General features: G+C 38.6%; 1 protein-coding gene across 5 annotated transcripts in view; it reads left to right on the top strand.

Annotated features, from left to right (window-relative positions):
• INO80 (INO80 complex ATPase subunit) overlaps window positions 1-25,726 on the top strand; it is a 123,241-nt gene that overhangs the window by 59,759 nt on the left and 37,756 nt on the right. For 4 of the 5 annotated variants that reach the window (XM_061430808.1, XM_061430806.1, XM_061430807.1 and 1 more), the window contains 8 exons: window positions 1,798-1,965; window positions 2,188-2,321; window positions 3,386-3,453; window positions 4,202-4,295; window positions 5,059-5,230; window positions 19,766-19,906; window positions 22,865-22,918; window positions 25,461-25,686. In XM_061430808.1, the coding sequence (XP_061286792.1) occupies window positions 1,798-1,965; window positions 2,188-2,321; window positions 3,386-3,453; window positions 4,202-4,295; window positions 5,059-5,230; window positions 19,766-19,906; window positions 22,865-22,918; window positions 25,461-25,686 (1,057 nt within the window). The remainder of the gene's footprint in view (window positions 1-1,797; window positions 1,966-2,187; window positions 2,322-3,385; window positions 3,454-4,201; window positions 4,296-5,058; window positions 5,231-19,765; window positions 19,907-22,864; window positions 22,919-25,460; window positions 25,687-25,726) is intronic. The other variant, XM_061430809.1, reaches the window with a different exon arrangement.

The raw sequence follows: 25,726 nt of genomic DNA, 5'->3' as shown, positions 1-25,726 counted from the left end.
GTTCATAAATATCTTTTTTGAATTTTTCCCCGACCTCTGTAATTTTCTGTTATTGCTTGTGAATCCTCCCAATATTCTCCTTTTGTCTTTTTTTTTTCCTCCCAGTTCTTACTCCTTTGGAGTATTTTCCTGCCTCACATAGATTACACCTGTTTCTCATAGTTCTCCTGTCTATATAAAAGGCATCTTTCCAGGTTCTTGATAACGTCAGGTGGTTCTCACTGTCACTGCCAGAGGCTGGATCATTGTGAAATTTAGTAACTCTCTTACAGGATTGTGGTGGTGACATACACCTTCAAAGAGAGGGAAAGAAGTGTACCGTTGTTTTATTCCTTTAAAAAAAACTATATGGCTGTTTTGTGAAACTGGTTGATTTTGCCTAAATAGAAGTATCACACAGATGTACCTGATAGAAAATACTTCATTAAAGAAAAATAGATCTTTGAGGCTTTTATATCAGAAACAGCTTAAAAACAATAGCAGCATCATAATGTCTCTTATTTAGTGGTTATTAGCGAGGTGATCAGAAGATGTGTGGTTGTAAACTACTGTGTGTATTATAAATTTCTTAAACATCAGCAATGTTTCTAATCTATGAATTAAATAATATATATGTTGTTGAACTATTACTCTCTGCGAGCAGCTGATATGTAGAGATGCAGCTTCTAGATTCTATTCAGACTTCCCAGGGAGATGAATATATAGATAGCTGGTTCTGTATCATAGGATATACAGTGATGATCTATGTGAAGTATAATGGGAACACAGAAAGGGGATAGTTCTGTTAGTGAAGGTTAGAGAAGGCATCAAAACAGAGATGACATGTGAGCTAGATCTGGAATAATGAGTTGGCTTTTACCAGGAAATATGGTGGGAAGTGGGTGCTAAACAACAAGAATGAACAAAGGTAAGTCAATACTCAAATAGGCAGCGTGTGTGGCAAACATTATTCAGACTGTTGTTGCTAAGAAATACAGGAGAACATCATGAGATTGGGACAGTACAGACTATGGGAGGCCTCTGCCTACAGGAGAATTTGTAATATTTTACCATAGGCAGTAACTTACATTGAAGGTTTTCCTGCACTTGGGTACTTTAGAAGACTTGCATGGAAGGTTTCTTGGAACCAGGAGAGATTGGGGCAGGAAGCTCCCATAGTAATAGCAGTCTAAGTTAGATATGGTGAGATTCTGTGGTATGTCAGAGTGGTTAGAGAAAAATTTCCAGGTTGAGTTGAGGAACTTAGAAAATGATAGAACACGGGGTATGAAAGAGAAGAGATCAGAGCTGACTTTTTGACTTTGAAGTTTCTTTTTGGGCAACTTAGTAAATGACAATGCTGTTAATCAAGTAAATTGTGAAAGAGAAATTTTTTTTCTCATAGATCAGAAATGCAATTGCTACAGACTGTTTGAGTAATACTATTTTAGTAGGTAGTTAGAAGTATGGGGCTTAGGGGTGTTTGGAAATATATTTTTGCAAGTTACTGTGATTGATGGTAGGTGGTGCTATTAGAAATGGAAGAGGTTGCCCATGGACAGCATGTAGAGTGAGTGACAAGGGAAGAGGATCAAGAAAAGCTCATATTCTGGATAGTTAGCCACATCATAGGTTTATAGAGATACTGAGTTTCTTGAATTAGCCATATCACAAGTTTATAGAGATACTGAGTTTAAGATATGTATACTGTTCTCTTTCTAACCATAATCTGCCTTGCATGAGTTTCCAAATTTATGGTAATACTGAGCTTTCTTACAAACTGTTTTTCAAAATATAAATGTCCTTATTGATTTTTAGATTGAGATTCTAATGTATTGCCAACTAACCAGCCGACAGAAACTGCTGTATCAGGCACTGAAGAACAAAATTTCCATTGAAGATTTATTGCAGTCTTCTATGGGCTCTACCCAGCAAGCACAGACAACCACCAGCAGCCTCATGAATCTAGTCATGCAGTTTAGGAAGGTAAGAGCTTAGGTTAGCTGCCCTAGAGTTGTCTTTATTAACCCACTTCAGGGAAGAGGCTCTAGCTAGCCTTGATGCCAAATAAACAAAGGCTGTTAAAGAATGAGAATGGGAATATATATATTTATAAAGGTAAATATGCAGGGTTTAGGATTCCCCCGTTGCTTCATAGTGATGTCTGCATGTGACACCCTATTGTCTTATCATTTCCCTTTCTCTTAGGTATGTAATCACCCAGAATTATTTGAACGACAAGAAACTTGGTCTCCATTTCATATTTCCCTAAAGCCATACCAGATTTCAAAGTTTATCTACCGTCATGGACAGATCAGGGTCTTCAACCATTCACGAGACAGGTGAGCACATATTAATATCTATTTGCTCTAAGAGTGCTTTTGTAATTTGGGGTTTTGTGGCTTAGTAGATAAACTTAATTGAGAGTGAGTTCCACAACAGCGAGGTATTTAAGCAGTGGGTGGACAACTGTTTGTTGAGGGATCTAGTGATAGGGTCTGTGTACTATCAAGAGTTTAACTGGATGACCTGAAAGGCCCTAACTACTTGCAGTTCCCTTTCTGAATGAGGAATGTACATGTGTGCAAACATGTACTTGTACCAACAGAGATCAACAAATATCTCTAAGTATTGAAATTGCTTTGTAGTGGCTTATTTCACACTTGTAATAGCACTTGTGGAAAAACAGATTTGATTTCAAATTTACCTTTTTCCCAGAATCAGCAATGATAGATTTGGTTAAAAAAATGAAGTGTTGTTAATGGTAATATGCTGGAAACCACTTCCATTCAGAAAATAGGTGTGTAGGTCCATTCTTCACCTCTGCATGCAGAATCAGTCAGAAAATAATGATTTTATTTTGAAAATTTAACAATTGCTTTTGAATTTTTTAAACAAATTCCCAAAAGAGTCTTGCATACACTTGCACTTGAGAACCATAGATTTAGAAAGCTCTTTCTGTATAGAAACTATATAAACAATATTATCAAAATAATCATCAACAACATCTAGCCTAACATTACTGAAACTGAGACAGATTTCTTGGGTTTAATTTTAGAATTCTTTGTAATAGCTCCAGGCTAATACTTTACATGGGCAAGGGGATTAACAGAACAGGGTTGTAGTGGTTTTTGTTTAATATAGTGTATGGCAACTTCCAGTGCTGGAGTTGTGTTTCTGGAAATGTGAAATAAAATGAGACCGCTTTGAACTTGTATTATCATCTACTACCTTTAGTAAATATTTAGTATTTTATATGGTATCATTTTTGCCTGGCAACAAAATTCTCAAAAGTATAAACAGTTTTAAACCTTCAAAGATTCTTTTAGTTTGGAGCCTCCAGTTTAGTTAACTTTCTGATATTTATATTTGGGTTTGGATTTATTTTATTTTACTTACTTTACAGGTGGTTAAGGGTTCTTCTTTCTCCATTTGCACCAGACTATATCCAACAGTCTCTCTTTCACAGAAAAGGTAGGTGTTTTGGTCTTTGAGAAGGAAAGTATGCCAAGGATTTATCAGGATGTTCTTTGTTTTGCTGAGTTGTAACTAATAGTGGCTTTGCCTGAATGCTAGGCTTTTGTTTATAGTCTTGATAAGATTTAAGTAAGTTAGTTGTCTTCATCTGTAGATGCTAGTAAGCTTTGTGGTTATAACAGAAAGCATAAAAAAAATTTTTTTTAATTTCTTTCCGTTTCAGTTGACCTTCCATCTTTATTTTATATCTGTCTCATAAAAATGTCTTACACCCTTGAATAAAGGTATGATAGAGACAGTGCAGGGTCTTAGTTTGATTCTTTGATTAGTTTGATTCTTTAGGTCCCTGCTGCTTAGTCTACAGAAAGGAACCTGCTCAACTTTGAGCATTGTCCAAAGTATTGAGGCAGAAGTTCAGAATTCTTCACCTCTGTGCTTTCCTTTTCTTTTCCTTTTCCTGGCACAATAAAAAGAGGAAGGCAGTTAGCCAAGGATCCGAAACCCCAGAGGTAACTGATGAGCCAACTCCACTCTGGCTCATATATGTCATATCTCATACGTCTGCCTCTCTTACTTGTGATTGTGGTACAAAAATATGACACTCTGTATTCTGTCAAAGTGGCTGTATTGGAACCTTTAGAATAGTTTTAAATTCTTAAGTCAAAATTCAGCAGTTCAGCAGGCTTTAGTTGAGTGTTGTCTCTTGGTTTTCTGTTGGGTTTCACTTTGTTCTTTGATATTCCAGGTGTTAATGAAGAAAGCTGTTTCTCTTTCCTTCGCTTTATTGATGTATCTCCAGCTGAAATGGCAAACCTCATGCTTCAGGGACTTTTAGCCAGGTGAGAAGTTTGTTCATTGTTTGATGAGAGAACAGTTGAGAATAAATAGGGGCAAATGTTGAATACTGTGAAATTAAATATTTAGTATTATATGATCTTACAGAGCATCTCATTCTTTTTGTATTAAGAATTAAAGTTTTATAAGGAAGTCATAACTTTCTTTTGAAAATTTAATAATTGTACAATGCTTCATGCTGTTCCTTAAATAAAAACTGTTTAGGTTCTTCTCCCAAATGCTATCAGAAGGTCTTCAAGTCTTAATTTCTAGGTAGAAGTTTGTTTTATTTGTTTGTTCAGGGCAAATGATGGCTGATGATTCCTTTACTTAGTAGGGATTGTAGTGTAACCTGCCTTATGTATTCTGGGAAACTTAGTTCTCTGTTCTTATTCTTTGGAATAATGGCTTTTACTTAATTTACTGCTTTGTATTATATTTGTGTAAAAAATAATGACCTCATTAGGAGAGGCTTATCTCCTTTATAAGAGGATGTTTTTATAAAGGTTTTGCGATAAGAGTTGAATATTCCTTAACACTAATAGGAGCTTTACGGAGGATTTTCGTTTTCATAGTAGCAAACCCAATTCATGCCAAAGGTAGAATTTATAGAACAAAAGTATGAACCGACTTTGAAAGAACTGTGTCTAAAATGCCCAAGATTGACAGAAGAGACAGTTAATGAGAGACAAGGTTCCTCGCTGCTATGAACTACCCTCAAACCTCCATGGAGCACTGAATAAGCATGTCTGCTGTGGTTTGTTTCAGATGGTTAGCTCTTTTCCTGTCTCTGAAAGCCTCCTACAGGCTCCATCAGCTGCGCTCCTGGGGAGAGCCGGAAGGGGAGAGCCAGGAGAAATATCTGAGAAACAAGGATTTCCTTCTTGGGGTTAATTTTCCACTCTCCTTTCCCAACCTTTCCAGCTGCCCTTTGTTAAAGGTAAGCAATTATTTCAGCATCAGTTATCTGTGTAATACTCCCTTCCCTTTTCTTTCAATCAATAAAAGTAATAAAGTAAAAGATGACCTGAAGCGGCCAAAAAAAGTTCCCAGAGGAGTGAGAGCAGAGTATTGTTACAATTTATTACATACAACTTAATAGACATTTTATGTGTGTATACAGTATATGTATTTATATTTTAATATATATTTTATACATAACTTTACTGGGAAGTACACATATTTTAAAGTACACATTTAAAATATATGAATTTACACTTGTGTATGCATTTGTGTAACAACTATCTAGATTAAGGTATAGAATATTTCCAGCACCCAGAAGTCTTCTCTTATACTTCTTCCCATTTGAAACCTCAAGTTCAGAACCGACCACCAAAAAAAAGATATTCTTTTTTAATGCCGTGAAGTAGTCCATTGCCTGTTTCTAATCATAGTTTATTAGTCTAATGTTGGTGGATATTTAGGTTGGTTCCAGTTTGGGGCTATTATGAATAAAAGTGCTATACATATTCGTGTATATGTCTTTTGATGAATGCAAGCACTAATTTCTTTGGCGTTTATATCCAGGAGTGGGATTGCTGTATCATCACACATATGTATGTTTAGATTTAGTACCCATTGCCAATGAGGGTGAAAGAGGAAAGTGGAAAAACTGGCTTAAAACTCAAGATTCAAAAAACTAGGATCATGGCCTCCATCACTTCGTGACAAATAAGTGGAAGCGGTGACAAGTTTTATTTTCTTAGGCTCCAAAATCACTGCGGATGATGATTGCAGCCATGAAATTAAAACACTTGATCCTTGGAAAGAAAGCTGTAAGAAACCTAGACAGTGTATCAAAAAGCCAAGATGTCACTTGGCTGGCAAAGGTTCTTATAGTCAAAGCTCTGGTTTTCCCAGTAGTCTTGTGAGAGTTGGACCATAAAGAAGGCTGAGCACCAGAGAATTGATGCTTTGAAATATGGAGCTGGAGAAGATTCTTGAATCCCTTGGATTGCAAGGAGATCAAACCAATTGTTCCTAAAGGAAATCAATTCTGAATATTCATTGGAAGGACTGATGTTGAAGCTGAAGCTCCAGTTTTTGACCACCTGATGCAAACAGCTGATTCACTGGAAAAGACCCTGAAGCTGGGAAAGATTGAAGGCAAAAGGAGAAGAGGGTGGCAGAGGATGAGATGGATGGATAGAATCACCAACTCACTGGACATGAATTTGAGCAAACTCAAGGAGATAGTGAAGGACAGGGAAGCCTGGCGTACTGAAGTCCATGGGGTCACAAAGAGCCAGACACGACTTAGTGACTGAACAACAACCCATTGCCACATATTTTTCCAAAATGGTATTACAAAGTTAAAGTCCCACCAACAGTGTGAGAGATTTACTGTTCATCTTCCTTGCCTACTCCTGGTACTGTCAGTTCATTTTTTGAATTTGTGATTTTCAGTTTCATCTCCATGGAAAATAATGATGTTGAACACTTTTTCATGTAATTGTTCACCTTTATATAGGTAAGGGAGAAAGGTAAGGGAGAAAGTGATAGGTGATAGGTGCAGGTTCAGATCATGTGGGACCTTATAAGTTAATGCTAAGGATCTGTGTATTATTCTGAATGAAATGGATAATGCTGGAGAATTTTGAGAAGCGATTTGTATGTTTATTTTATAGTTCTTTAACGAGATTAAAAGTTTAAAAGGTAGAAATTTTCTTTGTATCCTCTAGAAAATGTAAGGGGTCGTCAGTCACACGGCCTACAGAATGTAGGCTGTTCTTTGGCTGTATCTATTACTTGCCTGCTGTCCACTGAAGAACCCGTGTGGTTTCTTTTCCTTCTGTTTCCCAGTTTCTTTCTCAAGTGTTGCTCCATGTACTTTTTTGGATTCCGAAGATAAGATCAGTAATGCAGAAGGAGCATAGAATTGGGTTCCAATTCTGTTTGGAATAATATAGTCAGTGGTGGCAAGGTGACTTCCTTCTAGTAAATACTGCTATGTTTGGTAGACAGTTGCTTAACCTCTTGTAGTCTGATTTCCTTACATTTGATACTGTGTATTGCTAAAGATACAAATTTTTTTTACTAGTTTTATTTTTGATACAGAAAGCACCATTGCCCCTGGGATTTTGTTGTGCCCTATTATGTCAATGCTTCAATCTTACGTAACACTGAAAGAGATGCGTCAGTTATTTGTATTCTTCTGCTTTCTGAAAATAGAGTAGTGTGTTCAAAGCACCTGTTCCGTGCTGTCCTTCAGTCAGTTAATTTCTTGAGAAATTTAGATGTGGGCAGCATGCTTTATGTGAAATTGGTTTTTCCAAAGTTAGATTCACTTCCATTTCTTCTTCTTTACTTTTATTTCATGTTGTAGGTAGACATTTGCTTTTGTAGTAGCTTAGCATGTAGAACTGAGTTACTGAGCCACAGGTAGCTGAAAGCTAATAATGGATGTGTAGAGATGCTGTTCTGCTTTGGCTCTCGTCATCCTTATCTCCAACATACATACGTTGAAATATCAACCAGGCAGTGTATCTTGCCAGAGTTGGTTGATATATCTTTTCTAAGAAATACTTGCTTTCAATTAAGTAGAATGATTTTTACATGATACCTAGCCTTAAAGGTTAGACTGGGTTCTGATTGAACAATCATTTTGTTGACACTCCATGTGTAACAATTAATAAAGCCCATTATAACTGTGGCTTTTTCAGTCTGGCCATGACTCACAAGAATATTTTATACTACCTGTAGTTATGTAAGAATCAAGACTAGATGAATAGAATCACCATGTAGAAAGATTCTGGATCATTCTGTGTAATAGTAAGGAAAGAAGCTGACATTTTGGGACTAAGGAAGGGTCTTACTTTCTGAATGTGAAAGAGACCATCAGAAATTACTCAGAGAGCAGTACGCATATTTCATTGCAGAGTTACTCTGACATGTAGTGTATGATCAACTACTACTGATGACTGTCTTAGTCTATTTTGGCATGTACCTGTTATATTCCTTCTATTCAAAAATCATATAAAGTTAAGTAATTTTGAAAAAACAAAAAACCTGATTCAAACCTGAGCAGATAGTTTATTATGGAAACTCTCCCCTAAGAGTGGCTTTGCTAGAATATGCCTCTCACCACTGGCATGCTGCTTCTCACACTGATTTCTCCAAACCAAGTTTTTCTTATTCAAGAAATATTTTTTTAGAGAACATGACATTGCCTATTTTGCAAGAAGAGTAGAGAAAGAAATTTTGACTACTTAATTCTTTAAAACAGATTTCCAAAGTTTATTAGTTAAGAGTATAGAGTAAAAGCTAAAACTTAAGATGCATGACATTTTAGTGTACATACATATATGAAAAACACACTTCCTCTAATCCTGCCAGTTTACAGTTTTTTACAAAAAATGAGTCTTTCTTTGGGGTGGGGGGAAGGTAACTTGTCAAGTATGGACAACAGTGGCGAGACTTAAGTCTAATAATTATCTGTCTTGATGATGTTTGGATTTGTAGATAGGATTTAAATACAAGGTCTTGGGTTCCTTTTATTTATTTGTGGCTGCACCAGGTCTTAGTTGTCATATGTGGGATCTATCGTTGTGGCGCATGGACTTCTCTCTAGTTGTGGCACGAGGGCTTAGTTGCCCCATAGCATGTGGGATCCTATTTCCCCGACCAGGGATCAAGCCTGTCCCCTACGTTGAAAGGTGGATTCTTCACCACCACCAGGAAAGTCCCTTGTCTTGAATTCTTTTTGTCCTTTCTGTGTGATAAATTCATCATGTATGTGCTTTGTGCCTTTTCCTGATGTGACTTGTTTGTTGTCATTGAGATCTACAAAAAAATTCCAGCATTATTAATACAGTTTACAAATCCTCTGAAAGATCCTTTGCTTATACAGGGATGCTACTACTGTGGAATCAGAGAGAAAAATTTTATCTTCACAGGAAGCAAATTTATAACTGTGCTTACCAGTTTCAGCATATATTCTGAAAATATACCTTGAAAGGTATTTGCTGTCATTCCTATGGTGAATTAGAACTTCAGGAAGGACAAGAAAAGTCCTGAAAGATTAGAAAAAGACTGACATGTAATTGTGGGTCGTTAAAGCTTGAGAGGGCAGGAAGTACCCTAGTCAATGATTAGAGAGTTAAACTTTTTTTCTAATGATATTAATTAATAACCATTTGAATTCATGAACCTAAGAAGTAGCTAAGTTGATCCTGAAGATATGACTGTTTGCTTTCCATTAGTAGATAACAGGCCCAGGTGATTAGAGAAACAGGAAGAAATAATAGGTATAATATATTAAAAATCGTAGCCTTTCTCTTGTTGCCTTGGCTATCCTAGAGATATTAACATACATATAGGAAAGTGCACAAGTCATGTGACAGTGCCTTGTCTGCTCATTCTAGTCCTTGTATATGATAGTATCTCACTGTGGCTTTAAATTACATTTCCCTTGTGAATAATGATATTGAATACCTTTTCTGATGCTCACTGGCCATTTGGATAACCTCCTTGGTGAAATGCTTCTTCAAGACACTTGCTTATTTTTCTTTGTTCTACCTATTACTTACTTTTTCACTCTCAGTACTATCCTCTGTTGAATTGTTAGCATTTTTTGTATCTTGTGAAAGAAATCTTTGTCTTTATTGAGGTCGTGAAGATTATTCTGTTTTTCTCCAAAAATTTTTTTGATTTACTGTTCAAATCTACAAGAAACTGTGTTTTTAGTGTATGTTATGGGTTGTCATTTTTTTTTTTTACTTATCATAGATATCCATATCCATTTGACCCAACTTCTTTTGTTGAAAAGCCCATCCTTGTTGCACTACAGCTTCACTTTTGTCAAACAGGTGGCTGTATATGTGTAGGTCTATTTCTTATCATGTTCTGTTCTATTAGTCCATTAGTCTGTCCTTGACCAGTACCAATTATCTTAATAATTCTTGCTCCATGATAAGACTTGAAACTGGTAGCACAGGTCCTCTGTCTTTGGTTTTCTTCAGTATTGCCTTTACTGTTCTTGGCCCTTTGCATTTTCATGTAAATTTAGAATCCTCTCATCTGTCTTAGTTTAAACTCTTTCCAGCAATACTACTAGCCTCATGTGTCTTGATTGTGCCCCCCTGTTATTAAAACATTTTTATCTAGTACCTGTGTATTATTTCCTTTAAAATGATATACAAATAACATATTAATATTATTTACATTGTGAAGCTTGCTGTAATTTCTCTGGAGACCATTGACCTAGACAGCAAAAGATGCCTAATTGAGTAAGAAATGTTAATAGAGGAGAGAACTGTTTACAGGAGAAAGTACTCCTTTTTTTGTTTCCCACGCACTCTTCACCCTTTCTCTCCTGATGTTTTCACTTGCTTGATCCCAAGGGCCAATGAGATTGAGCATTCGAATGGATCCATTATTTGTATGTGTATCAGAAGAGCTTGTTGATTGAAAGAATCTCCAGGGGTGGAATGTGATCTTGGCTTAAGGTTGGGTTTTTCTAATGCTCCTTCAGAGTAGTCTTCCCCAATGGCAGTCTACTCCTACAAAGAGAAAGTACTGTAATTAATGTGGTTTTTGAACCTGTCATGCATCAGTGCCTGTTGTGGGCGAGGTGTGTTAACAATCATAGTCTCTATTTTCTAGTTTGAAAAATCATTCATGCATATAGTAAAAAGACATGCACAAAATTAAAAGGAATTTAGAAATAAAAAAATGAGTCAAGATCAGCGTTGAAGACATAATTACACTGCCAAAATAATAGTAGATGACTAGTGGTAAAGTTCAGGATGGAAGATCACTTTAGGTTAAAATGGACAAAAAAATACTCTTTTATAGAAATGGTATTGTTTAAAATTGGATCTTGAGTGGTAGGGACCTGGATAGGAGGAGGAATATTCCAAGTTAAAGATTTGAGCCAAAATAAAGAGCAGTGGTGAGAAAAAAGGCTGGATAAGTAAGTCACCTTTCTTCCAAGGGAATCTTTGAATGCCAGTCTATTGGGATGTAGATGTTAAACCAGGAGTTTCAACCTTTTTGGCTCACCTTCTCCAGTAGATGCTACAGTTGTAATCCTGGGGGGATAAAGTTTTGGTGGCTACTATCAAGCTTTGGGAAGGAATAATCTGGTAGTTGGTTTTAGGAAGGCTGTTAAATCACGTGTCATTACAGCTCATCAGTGGAGATCTCTGCCACTGGTATTTGATGACTGATCTTAAGATTATGACAACAGGAAAGATTGGACATGGGGATCTGTGATGAGGAGAGTATTAAACTAAAGTTCCAGGTGAACACTTAAGAGTGAGATTAGGAGCTCCTTGATATTATGAGTGCAGGTAGAATAGAGAAGGCCCAGGTGCAGGGATTTACAAGGAGAGAGATTCTGGTTAGGAAGTGGGTAATGAAGTATGACAATTAAAAAGAATAGGAACACCTTGCAGGAGAGTCTGTTAGATTAAAGCTGAGGTTTGTAAGAGAAAGGAGACTCAGATTTGAAGATGAAAAAGGAAGAAGGCAGTTCAAAGGGAAATCAAACATATAAGAAAGATTGATAAAGGATGCGAAAGTGATTAACTGTCCTTTTTACATGGTAGAGAACCAGTGTTCAGGTAGGCACTCTTTAATTAATAGAAAGCTACTTCTCAAACACAAAGAATATTTTACAAGATCCTGAAAGACTGAAACCAAGCTGAACATTTAACAAAAAATGCTATTAAATAATTCTGCCATTTTTGGTGGACTTCCCTGTTGGTCCAGTGGTTATGACTCTGTCTTCCAATGGAGGGGGTGAATCCCTGGTTGCAGAACTACAATCCACATGCCAAGTGGCATAGCCAAAGGAAAAAAATAGCTCAGTTCTGTCTTTTTTTTTTTTTGGCTGTGCCAGGTCATAGTTGCAGCACTCAGGATCTTCTATCTTTGTTGCAGGTGTGGGATCCTCAGGTGCAACATGTGAACTCTTTGCTGTGGCATGTGGGATCTAGCGGAGAAGGCAGTGGCACCCCACTCCAGTACTCTTGCCTGGAAAATCCCATGGACGGAGGAGCCTAGTAGGCTCCAGTCCATGGGGTCGCTAAGAGTTGGGCAGGACTGAGCGACTTCACTTTCACTTTTCACTTTCGTGCATTGGAGAAGGAAATGGCAACCCACTCCAGTATTCTTGCCTGGAGAATCCCAGGGACAGGGGAGCCTGGTGGGCTGCCATCTATGGTGTCGCACAGAGTTGGACATGACTGAAGCGACTTAGCAGCAGCAGCAGCAGCAGTGGGATCTAGTTCCCTGACCAGAGATTGAACTCAGGCCCCCTGCATTGGGAGCTCAGAGTCTTAGCCACTGGACCACAAGGATGTTTTTTTTTTCCCTTTGAAATTTTGTATGTTTTCTTATCTGAGGGAATGTCCTCCAACTTAAAATTAGAAGTATAATCTTCCTCTCTATTTAAAATAACATTTTCTGAAGAGTTCTAACTTCCCTTGGATGTTGGGAAATATGGGTGGCATTGGTAACTTGTTTGGTCATGCATTGAGTTTATTGCACATTGGTTATTTTTGCCATGCATTTGAGCTGAGATCTAGAGGCATTTCTTGGGAGTAAGAAATATACCAGCAGCTGCTGCTGCTGCTGCTAAGTCATTTCAGTCGTGTCCGACTCTGTGCGACCCCATAGATGGCAGCCCACCAGGCTCCCTCATCCTGGGATTCTCCAGGCAAGAATACTGGAGTGGGTTGCCATTTCCTTCTCCAATGCATGAAAGTGAAAAGTGAAGGTGAAGTCATTCAGTCGTGTCCGACTCTTAGCGAACCCATGGACTGCAGCCTACCAGGCTCCTCCATCCCTGGGGTTTTCCAGGCAAGAGTACTGGAGTAGGGTGCCATTGCCTTCTCCATATACCAGAAGAAGGAAGCTAATTTTTAGACATCTCAAAGACTAATTGCAAAAAGAGTGTCAATTGTGGATATTACCCTGTAGTATTAATACTTATCTATACCTATAAAACAAATTACCCAAAACTGTAGCAGCAAAAAATAGTGAACGTTTTTAATATCTCATAGTTTCTGTTGGTCATAAACTTGAGAGCAGCTTAGGTAGGTGGTTCTGACTCAGAAAATCCTATGAAGTTGCAGTCAGGATATCAGCTAGGGTTGCAGTTACCTAAAAGATTGACTGGAGCCATAGTGCCAGCTCACTTATATGCCTGGTATTTTGGTGCCTGCTTTGGCTGGGGGACTCAGTTCCTTAAAATGTGGACTTCTCCATGGGGCTGCTTCATTGTCCTCATGACATGGCCTCTGGCTTCCCCCAGAGTGAGTGATTTAGGAGAGAGAGTATGGAGGAGCCTCAGTGCCTTTTATATTAGTTACTTCATTACCAAGTTTGTTTTGGTATTCTCTGTTGTGAGATTTTGGCTTAGGCAATATATGAGTTCTGACTGATACCATGAAAGTTCTTAAATTGGAAGGGATGCTGGCATCATAACTCCCTGCTCTCCATGTTACCTCTCTGTTCACAGTTTTGTTAGCCACAGCAAATGTCAGCTGGGGAAACCATTAATATAGTATAATATATTGCCATTTATCTTCAGCCCAAAATTCATTGCTCATAAGCCCTAACTCTTTGTGAACAATTTTATCTTGCGTTTTCATTTGATTTGCCTACTTAGTTCTGATTATGTAACTTTGATTATTTGGAAGCATAATGCTGTAGAGATGCTATTTCTCCAGCTCCTTTGTTTTGCTTTTGCTTTCTTTTGTGATACCATGAAGTTGAGTGGCCTTGTTTTATATGTATAGTAAATGCAAATTTGTTTCAATGTTTTGATGGGAAAACATGAATCCTGATTCCATGTTCAAAATCAGTCTTAAAAGTAAAGTTGGGGATTATTCTCAAGCAAACCTAAGAAAAGAGACAAAGGGAAATGCTAAAATTGAAAGTGAGTACCAGGATACTGTATCTTGTACTATTCAAATAATAACTTTTTTATAATTTTTATTTTCGTCTGTGCTGGGTCTTCATTGCTGTGCAGACTTTTCTTTAGTTGCAGAGAGTGGGGACTGACTGCTCTCTAGTTGAGGTGCATAGACTTCTTATTGCAGTGGCTTATCTTGTTGCAGGGCGCGGGCTCTAGGATGTCTGGACTTCAGTAGTTGTGGCTTCTAGGTTCTAGAGCACAGGCTCAGAAATTGTGGTGCACAGGCTTAGTAGCACCATGGCATGTGGGATCCTCCCAGATCAGGGGTCAAACCCTGTCTCCTGTATTAGCAGGCAGACTCTCCACCACTGAGCCACCAAGGAAGCCCTCAGATAGTAACTCTGAATAAAATTCCTTTGGAGCTATCAGATTAACTTTTAGTTAATTTTTTCCATATTCACTTTTATCCTCTTGTTGCAGAAAACCCTTTATTTTGTTCTCTTCTGTGCCTTCGTATATTTTATGTTATAAATAGTGGCAGGTATTGTTCCAGCAGCCTGTCTCCTAAATACAGCTTCCTATCATCAGATCAAGGTGAACGCTTTCTTCTTATTCCTCTGAGGAGGAAGTTAATGAATGTTGACTTACCTACACATTGTCATCTTTTTCTTGATAGTCTATCTTTAAATCACATATTACCTAAGTTATATTCAGCAGTCTAATCCAATCCTCCCGTCTTTCTTGCCACTCGTGGATGTGAATGAATTTTAACAGTGGGAAGCTCTTTTTTTTCCCACTGAGTATACCTGTAAAACTCTTCTTACCCAGCAGTGAATGTTAAATTTGAATCCTGTGTTACAGAGTTCAAAGAAGTACCATTCTCATAATACTGGCTTTGGGGGGGTATACAAAAACATCAAGAAACTAAAAACTAGGCTAAGAACACAGATGAGATGACACTTTAGGAGTATTTTGAGCAAAGTTAGGGCCTTTTAAAATCTCTTGCTTGACGTAAGTGCTTTTCTGATCATCCTTTTCTTACAATGCTTGTGATACAGAAGCCACTAACCCTCATTGTTCTTTACCCTGCTTTACTGGTGATGAGTTCAAGAAGGAATAGTATTTAGCTCAAAACTTTTGTGAATTCATTCTCACATACCTCCCTCCCCAGTGTGGGCTCTCACTGGACCTCCTTTCTTGTACAGTTTTGCAGGGGTTAGAGGGCAAGTCTCATACACATGAATCTTTTTTTTTTTCTTTTTAATCTTATTTTGCTTTTAAGACTAAAGACAAAAACCAGAATCTGTAGGAAATATACCATTGAGCCATCTTTCGGGGAGGCGGAACAGATTTTATACTATATCCAGTTAAATAATATGTTAAAAATGGTAATTGGCAGAAAGGGTACAGCATCCATTTCATTTCCTGTCCCAGTCTCTGAGAAACTGTTGTCATGGTAATGGTCTGCTTAGGTATTATATGAGTTAACTGGCTCACTACAACTCTAGTCAGCCAGCTAATTCATAGAAATTGAGGGCATTTCAGATTTTGCAGTTTAAAATATACAGAAGAATCTAAACATAAAGAGTTGTTTTGGAAAAAGTGATGTGTGTTTTTTTTTAAGTTTTAAACACTGTACTCTATTAAATGCTTAGAGAGCTTTGAATGGCTATTGATGAAGAATCTCCCAAACAGGAAGTTTCCAAAAACTCCTCCGCTAGATGTTAATTTGCAACTGCAGTATCTATATCATCATTTCCTGAAATCATGAGAGCTGCCAGCACCCTTGTGGAAAGCTCTGGAAAACCATTGTTTTCAGAGTTTTTCTGTATTTCCATCTGTGAAAATAGAATCCTTGTAATCTTAGCAATTGGTCTATAAGCACTGTGCCCTTTCATTTTAAGTGAGACAGTTTCTCTATATCTGAGTTTGATGTGTTCTTTAAGAGCAAAAGCGGAAAATTAATTTCTAAGTAATGACCTAACTTTAGCGTAAGTACTCTTTTTAATTCTGAATAGGACATGGAAAACAAAATATGGCCCCTTGTTAAATGGGCACATCTTTATCTGAGGGGAAAATACAGATAACAGTGTGTTCTCTGCTACACTGTGGCACGAAGTATGTCTCTGTGGGGCCTATCATACTGCTTTATGATTTTCACTTGAGACTTGCATGGTGCCAGAAGACTCTTAACGAAGCCTACCTTCACTTGTGTGCATATTATGGTGCTGGCAGCAGGACACACAATTGCCAGTGCCTACGGAGTAATGAGATAGTGATAGTCCAGGACATGAGGCAGGGACAACAGAAGAGCAAAACCTGTGACCACTTTATTACCAAGTCACATCTCTCATTGTGTGGCGTTCTTTTTTTCTAATCTGTTTTAGGCCAAAATAGACTAAAAAAGTAATAGACCTTTTTTTCTGTACCACCCACCCACCCATATCCCACACAGTAGTGTCTAAGGTGTCCTTTATGTTCTTCTGTGTTAAGCACTAAATTTTTCTGTATCTAGCAATACCTAGCCCTTCATGTCATTGTGTGAAGGAAATGAGGCACTATGGTACCAAGGACCACCTGTACTGGGGAAGATCTAATAAAACCAATATTAAGAGAAAATAATCTAGAAAAGTATAGATGAGTGAAATGTACTAGGAGTAGTCAGGGTTTCTTAAAAGCTAAGGCTTGTGTATGTTGAGCATTTTAAACTAGTGAATTATTTTTTAAATCTGGGATCAGCTGTAGATCACCTTGATTTAGTGACTCCAAATGAGAATCCCATCTTAACCTAGCTGAGATAAGACAAATGAACACATCCTAATTTAGAAATGACGACCCCAGAAATAAAATTATCATTAGAAAAAAATTATCATTTTTTTCTAGAAAGGTATCTCAAGCAAAATAATGTGTTTAAAAGACTCCCTATAGTGACTGTTGTATCCCTTTCTTATTAATAGGTACAGTGCTGAAGAGAAAATAATTGAAGGAAATAGTCATTCTTTTCATCTCTTACCTGTTGGATTTTGCCATTTAAGAATACTGAAAATGAGGTTGACTTTAAGAGATTCTTAACTGAGATACTGTTTAGATACTGGTCTTTAAAAGTTAGTAAAGAATTCAAAAGTCTTTAGGCCCGCCACTGCTGCCATCTCAGCCACCTGGCTGGTGGTGGACACTGCAGCTAGCAGCCTTGAAATACTACAGATGAGCAGCAGTTGCTAGGCTTGTGTCATCTTCACCCCCGGAGGGGCAAGAACTGTTACTAATAGTCAGAAGTGAACTTCCAAAAAAACACAAGAAAATTGGCTATATATACGTGTGTGTATGTATTCTTTTTTTTTTTTTTTAACCTTCAACTATGTGTCAGCAATAAGGTTTTTTTATAATTGATCCTAGCTTGTCAGTATTCAATATTGAAAGAACAGGGTGACACCTCATCTATTTATCTTCATAATGATCCTCAGGCATTCAGATGATAATGAAGATAAATACGTAGAAAGGTGGATAAATCTCAGTGCAGATGCTAGCGAACATAAAGAGAATACAAATATTATTGAAAAATGATATCAAAAGATTAACCTTATTTCCTGGTTAATGATTGGACCTCAACATCTGGAGAAAATTACCAAACCTGTCAAAGCTACATGAGTCCAACATCATAATAAAGGGTTGTAAAGATTTCCGAACTGTGTGATTAGAAGTCACTAAAGGCATCCCTGGAAGAAGCACATGCTGGAATCAAGATTGCCGGGAGAAATATCAATAACCTCAGATATGCAGATGACATCACCCTTATGGCGGAAAGTGAAGAGGTACTAAAAAGCCTCTTGATAAAGGTGAAAGAGGAGAGTGAAAAAGTTGGCTTAAAACTCAACATTCAGAAAATGAAGATCATGGCATCTGGTCCCATCACTTCATGGGAAATAGATGGAGAAACAGTGGAAACAGTGTCAGACTTTATTTTTGGGGCTCCAAAATCACTGCAGATGGTGACTGCAGCCATGAAATTAAAAGACGCTTACTCGTTGGAAGAAAGTTATGACCAACCTAGATAGCACATTGAAAAGCAGAGATATTACTTTGCCAACAAAGGTCCATCTAGTCAAGGCTATGGTTTTTCCATGGTGGTCATGTATGGATGTGAGAGTTGGACTGTGAAGAAAGCTGAGCACCAAAGAATTGATGCTTTTGAACTGTGGTGTTGGAGAAGACTCTTGAGAGTCCCTTGGACTGCAAGGAGATTCAACCAGTCCATTCTGAAGGAGATCAGCCCTGGGATTTCTTTGGAAGGAATGATGCTAAAGCTGAAACTCCAGTACTTTGGCCACCTCATGTGAAGAGTTGACTCATTGGAAAAGACTCTGATGCTGGGAGGCATTGGAGGCAGGAGGAGAAGGGGACAACAGAGGATGAGATGGCTGGATGGCATCACTGACTCGATGGACGTGAGTTTGAGTGAACTCCGGGAGTTGGTGATGGACAGGGAGGCCTGGTGTGCTGCGATTCATGGGGTCGCAAAGAGTTGGACACGACTAAGCAACTGAACTGAACTGAAAGGCATCCCAGCAGTTAAAGCCTTTCAGTTTGTTCATGACTGTTATTTAGAAGATGCTGATTGCTTCTTTAAAGTAGATTATGATGCACCTGTCTTACTAGACACTTGAGGTGGAGTCTTTCAAACTGTGATCCTGAAGAATCCATGTACTTTAGGAGAAGATACGTACAAAGAGGCTTTGAGGAGATTTGGTTGGAATTACAAACTGTTATTCTCCTGCAGTTGGAATTACAACTGTTATTCTCCTGCAGTGGGTCCTGGTTACTGTTCTTCTTGCAGTTTTTTGTATTATCTTCATTCATATGGTTATTTGTTATGGTTATTTGTATACTGATTTGCCTTGAGAAACCAATAAGACAGATAAATGAAATAATCAAGAACGAAGATCCAAAGATAAAGTGTCTAACACTGAACTGAAGAAGGAACTGCATCTACAATATATAATACTCTAATCCCACTGACTGCTTCTTTGTATGTGAACGTTCCATACTTAAAAAAATCTTTCATATGAATGACTGCAAACTGAAGCTTTAACATGAGCTTTAAGTCTCTTAAAATGAATTCATACAGTAATGTAAGTAAAGGATTTAATTTTTTAAATGGTAGTTAGAGAAACTAAAGAGACTGTTCCTTGTTCCTGACCACTTGTATTGATGTCTCCAAATAAATAGAACATCTAACCTTGCTAGAACTATACTGCACTGTTAGTACACGCATGTAATACTAAACTCATCTGCCTAAATGAATTTGGGAGGAAATATTGTTGGTCATCGTCTTTAACTCAAAATATGGGTTTGTATCGACAGTTTAACAATGAACCAATTTTTCCTTGAGATACACAAAATGTTGTTTTGTCTAATGAAAATTTTGCTGTAACTATTGATAATAAACAGTATTCACTTCCAGAAAAAGGTAGAATTAGAGATGACATTTACTTAAAGTACACTGATAAAAGCACATTTTGAAATTAGCATGAACCTTGACTGTGACTTTTTTTCGGTGTTGCTTACATTAAGCACTTGTCAGTAGCACTAATTTGCATCTTTGTTTTGTAGTCTCTGGTTTTCAGCAGCCACTGTAAAGCAGTGAGTGGCTACTCAGACCAGGTCATCCATCAGCGGAGATCAGCTACCTCCTCGCTTCGTTGCTGCCTGCTCACTGAGCTGCCATCTTTTTTGTGTGTGGCCAGTCCACGAGTAAGTGCCGCAGTAAGGAAGCAATAAAATAGGTGGTGTTTAAAGAAATAAACAAGTTTTCAAGGGGTCCATGTCTTGACAAGAATGCTCAGTATTTAGAAAGAGGATCTGTGGTCCTAGCTTTCCTAAGACAGTATCCCTCACTTTGAATTGTGTTGGTTTGAGAACCACTGTATGGCAGCTAGAAGTGGCTTCTTTCTCTGATGTTGCATCTGTGTAGTTCCTCTTAGTTAGTCCGGGGTTCTAAACTACCATGGGAGCAGGCCGTCTGTCAGGTGGATTACCACCCAGTAGCAGGGACAGGGACAGTGGAATATTTGAAAAGGAGAGGGAGCCATTTGTCACCTGTGTTGAAGTTTTTGAAGGTTTTTCAGAGGCTGGGGCCAGATTGGGAGGGAGATTTGATCTGGCCTTATCACCTTGGTATAGACTCCATATAACAAAGGGAAACCTAACACTCCAGCATCAAGAAACTTCTTAGCTTTCTTCAGCAGCCCTGCCTGGACTGTCCTTCACAAGTATGTTCCCTCTGAAAAATGACTATTGTGCCATATCTTCCATTCAGTAGTTGTAGTCTTACTTGTAGATTGGGAGTAATTTCTATTGTGGCTTCAACTTTAAACAGCTGTTAGATCCTTCCTAATACCCTGTTTGTCAAAACAGGGCCCTCTGGTGATAGCTGACAGTGTCGCTGCAAAGGCTTTCCCGGAACACTGCAGCTGTTTACTTTGCTTACATCTTCCACTCTTTCATGTCTTTCTAATCAGAGCCAGGCAGAAGCTCTCTTAAAACCACAAAGAAGTACATGAAGGGAGAGGGGCAAAGTAAAGATGTGGCCAGGCTGCTGTTAGAGCGAAAACTAGCTTCTGTCTTTCCAGCTTGTTTCCATTTGCTTTAAGGGGCAGCTTTCAGTTGGCCCAGGACACACTTAAGAGGTTGACTTTTCTTACCCTTCTGTGTTTTTAATCTTGTTTTCACCACTTATCCTAGCAAGACTACTGTTTTCACAGTTCCATTCAAAGAAGGTGAAGACTTTAAATCTTCTTTGTGATGTTTTTCTACCACTGTTTATATAAGCTTACATCCTTACTTCATTAAGTTATCAAAGGTCAGAATCTGGCATGAGGTCCAAAGAAAGATGACAGGTGGAAATGAGATGATAGTACTGAGGCCCGTTGATTCCTGCCTGCCTGAATTTCTTTGCTGATCCTGTTCTACACAAACGTGATTCTCTTCCCGTGATCAACTTTGTTTGATTTATACTGATTATCCAGAAAGTATTTGGGTTTTGTATGTACCCACTTCTTCCAAAGCATTCTTGGTATTTGAAGCTTAAATTGATGTAGGGAAAAGCACTTTTTCTAGGCAACATTTAAAGCCAAGTGCTTACATAGAAAGCAGCCTTCAGGCTTCATAGTTGTGTAGTTGTTTCCTTTTTTCCTTCTAATCTGTAATGTATACAAAGAGACCTATAAGAGGAAGTCTGGATTTTTGAGAGAGGGTTGTCAGGACATTTTTACTTCTCATATTCCCTGTGTTTTATGGAGCCAATAAAGAGTGAACTGCCCTGGACTGTAATTGCATTTATGGACATAAAATTTTTCATTTATACCACTTGGAGCTCTGTAGCCAACCACTCTGAAGAATAACCCCACTTTCCTGACATATTTACACATAAAAATTCCCACTATTCTACTTAAGTATTATTTCTGAGGAGGCTTAAGTCTGAACTATCATGTCTGGTACTGATATTTCCCTAAAAAGCCCCTAAAAAGCAGTAGTAACTTGAAGAAGACTATAATCGTGTAAAGGTATGGGGGCAAGCAGGAAGCAAGAGAAAGCTTTTCTCATCTGGCTGAAGGGTTCCTCTCCAGCACCCTTGCCTTTTCTGCCCTTCTCCCCATACTTGTTTGCAGAGTTTCTTCAGTAGCTTGTGCTAAATCTGAAATGGTAGTAATCACACCATAATTACAAGGACGGGAAGAAAAGTTTTTAACATGAATGTTTTATACATGTCTTCAGATCAGGCCTGGGGTGTGAGTAAGGCAATATTTCCTGAGAGATTTTAATTATATTGATTTCTAACCTATCTGTGATGGAGAGAAACTGATTTCCTTTGAAGCCTCAACCCTGGCCTTGAGTTAAGACAAATTAATTTCCATGGCACATGCTATGAAAATTTTAGGGTCAGTTCAGGATGAACTGTGTCACTAAGGAAGGAATTATCATTAGCTGAGGAAATCGTTCTGCAAGGTTAATAAACTAAGACCCTGGGAATTCATCATACCAAAAAACTAAAGTGCTTGGAGCGGTCACGCTTCTTAGAGCTAGAGCAGGAATCTACATGTCCTCAGGAAGGACGCGCTGAATGCTTGAGGAGGCAGCCCCTAAAGATACTAGAGTTTAGAAAGTTAATGAAGCAACACCAGGGGTCAGCTCATGTGAGACGAAAGGGAGTGTGCATTTCCATTTGTGGGGAGGCAGGAATGGTATGTCATACTTCATCTCCCCTGCTTCTGAGCAGTTGGGAAGGCTGCTTGGGGTGGGCAGAATGGGTGGAGGTGGGCTGTTTAGGATACAGCTGACTTGGAAGGCATAATTTAAGTAGAAATGGACATGTTTGCCTCCTTTTGGACCTCGTGGGTTTACTGCTTATGTACTTAAAGCATGATATTCTGTGATTCTGTATATATCTTGATTCAGGGCTCCTGCCAAGTAAGCTTAACGAAACATTAAAAAATATTTCACTACGAGCTGTGCCCTCGGAATCTCCTAGTTTTTAATCCTGAATTTGGAAGGCTATCAGCAAAATGAAATTGGAAAACAGGAGAACGTTTGTAACTTTAAAAAGTTGTTTTGTTTTTAAACTGTAAAAGAGTGACTAGAAATGAGTCCAGACAGGAAAAACATTCTTTCCTGTGTCAACTGTTTTCGCCTTGTTCCTTTATGATTTTCTAGCTTTTGACTTTTCACCTCAAGAACATGGGCCCAAAGTTTTTATATAATTCCAATGTAAGTTCTGCTTTTCTTAAAAAAAAAAAAATAGCAAGGGAGAAGGGGGAGGAAGGAAAGGATTGGGAGTTTGGAATTAGCAGATGTAAATTATTTTATACATAGGATGGATAAACAGCAAGGGCCAACTGTATAGCACAGGAGCTGTATTCAATATCCTGTGATAAACCATAATGGAAAAGAATATATATATATATGTATAACTGAGTCACTTTGCTATATAGCAGAAATTAATACAACATTATAAATCAACTATACTTCAGTAAAATTTAAAGAAAATTAAAGTGGTCATCTTTGAGTGTAAAATTTTTAATCATCTGCTTTGTGTTTTCAGTCTTTATTTGCCTATGTTCAGCTTTCAGTGGGAAAAAATGAATAACTTGAAAGCAAGAGAACAAACTCCTTTTGCAGTGGGTAAATGTGATATGAGATTACCAAAACCTGTTCTAACACTGTCTATGTAAATTTATTTATGCCTGCACCTTTCTAGGTTTGGGGGTTTCCCTGGTAGCTCAGCTGGTAAAGAATCTACCTGCAATATGGGAGATCTGGGTTCTATCCCTGGTTTGGGAAGATCCCTGGAAAAGGGAATGGTTACCCCCAACTCCAGTATTCTGGCCTGGAGAATTCCATGAACTGAATAGTCCATGAGATTGCAAAGAGTTGGACATAACCAAGCGACTTTCACTTCATACTTCTAGGTTTTGGAGTGCGGGGTCTCAGCCGGCTACCCAGTGTAGTTTTGCATCTGGACCATAGATGGCACTGCTTCCTAGCAAACTCAGTTTAGCTTCATCTGCATGCCCGAGTAGTGTACTCTTTGGTAAATTGGTAAATAATGTTCTTTCTCCAGTTTTGGTATCCTCTGGTTAAATCCTCATGGCTCAGATGGTAAAGAATCTGCCTGCAATGTAAGAGACTGGGGTTCAATCCCTGGGTTAGGAAGATCCCCTGGAGAAGGGCATGGCAGCCCACTCTAGTATTCTTGCCTGGAGAATCCCATGGACAGAGGAACCTGGCGGGCTACGTTCCATAGGGTTGCAAAAAGTCGGACACAACTGAACGACTAACACTAGTACTACTAGTTTCCAGCAGAAACCAGTGGCCCCATAGTTAGCTATCTGTATGTTTATTTGTTCCAAGGCAGTATTTCTCAAGGTTTGGCTTTGTTGTTGTTCAGTTGCTAAGTCGTGACTCTGCGACCCCATAAACTGCACCATGCCAGGCTTCCCTGTCCTTCACCATCTTCTGGAGTTTGCTCAGACACATGTCCCTTGAGTCGGTGAATGCCATCCAACCATTTTGTCTTCCGTTGCCCCCTTCTCCTCCTGCCATGAACAGTATGAGGTGCTTGGGTGCGTGTCAAAAACCTAGAACTAATGACTCCTCCCTTAGACCTGTATCAAAATCTGCACATTAGATAAGCTCCCAAGAAGGTTCTTTTGACAACCATTGCCCTAAATATTGATGAGCATAAAAATAGAGAAGTTAGTAGCAAGGTAGATTTTCGTAAATGTTTAACTTCTAAAAAATAATAGAAACAATAATACTTTATAACTAGGTACAGTACTTTATGTTCTGATCTCTCCGATCTCTCTGCCCTTGTTCCTTCTAGCCACATTCTTCCTATCTCTTGGTCTAGCTCCATGACTCTTCTGAGCAATTTTCTGCTAATAATGAGACTTTAGCCTTTTTATCAACCTGGGCTTACACATAATCAAAACCTCCAAATTTTAACAAAAGGAACCTCAGACTTCTTATCAGGTGATTCACAGACAATTGAATGCATAGTTGCTTATTAGCGTGGGAATAGACTCAGGGCATTAAAAAATAAGTGAAGTTTTTAAATTGACAGACTTCTGTTGGGGGTTAGCATTTGAATTTAGATCCATCTTGTGGTGGGATAAAAATTTGTGCAAAGCCTCTGCCCTAGCCCAGAAATGAATTCACTACTCTCTGCCAACTGCTTTCTCTGTTCCCTACCACCTAGTGCTCCCCACAGCTTATATCCTGAAAGAAAGACTCTGTTATCTTCCATTGGGTTTGTCAGTCAGCAGCCTGGTCAGGGAAGAGGAAAAACAAATGTTGATAAACTTGGGCGATGTGCCACAGAAGCGTTGAAGACAGCTTCCGATGCGCCAGGAGAATACTCTTCAGTTCTTTAATGATGGCTGTCTCACACTCCCTTTGTGGCCTCACCACACTGTGTATGGCTTATAGAACTTTGCCAAAAGCACTGTGGCAGTGAAGGGAGATGGCAGAGTGACTCTTGCTATAGAATTACTCCTGACCTAGTATCCCAGATATCTCCAAACTCCAGCAGTCTCTGGATCCTTAGTTTGTTGTAAGTTCATGTAATGGAGATTGGCCTTTTACCTGGGGAACCTCACTAAGTCAGTTATTAAGTTTGTCAGAGCAGGGAAGTTAAAACCACTACCTAAGAATTATCCACATAAATCTGATTTCAGAGTCAAAGTTCCCAAAGGACTTAGTGCGTGTGGAAAATGTGAAAGAACCATCTTACGTGAATCTTTGCCTGCAGGTCACCGCAGTGCCATTGGATTCTTACTGCAATGACCGAAGTGCAGAATATGAGCGGCGAGTGTTGAAGGAAGGAGGGAGTCTGGCAGCCAAGCAATGTTTGTTGAATGGGGCCCCTGAACTGGCAGCAGACTGGCTAAATCGACGGTCCCAGTTCTTTCCAGAACCAGCTGGAGGACTGTGGAGCATTAGGCCTCAGAATGGCTGGTCTTTCATCAGAATTCCAGGTGAGTTCTCCTTTCTCTTGGCATATGTTCATTCTTTGGC

This window comes from Bos javanicus, chromosome 10, assembly GCF_032452875.1.
Source record: "Bos javanicus breed banteng chromosome 10, ARS-OSU_banteng_1.0, whole genome shotgun sequence".
NCBI lineage: Eukaryota > Metazoa > Chordata > Mammalia > Artiodactyla > Bovidae > Bos > Bos javanicus.
This window is presented reverse-complemented; position numbering and strand designations above follow the sequence as displayed.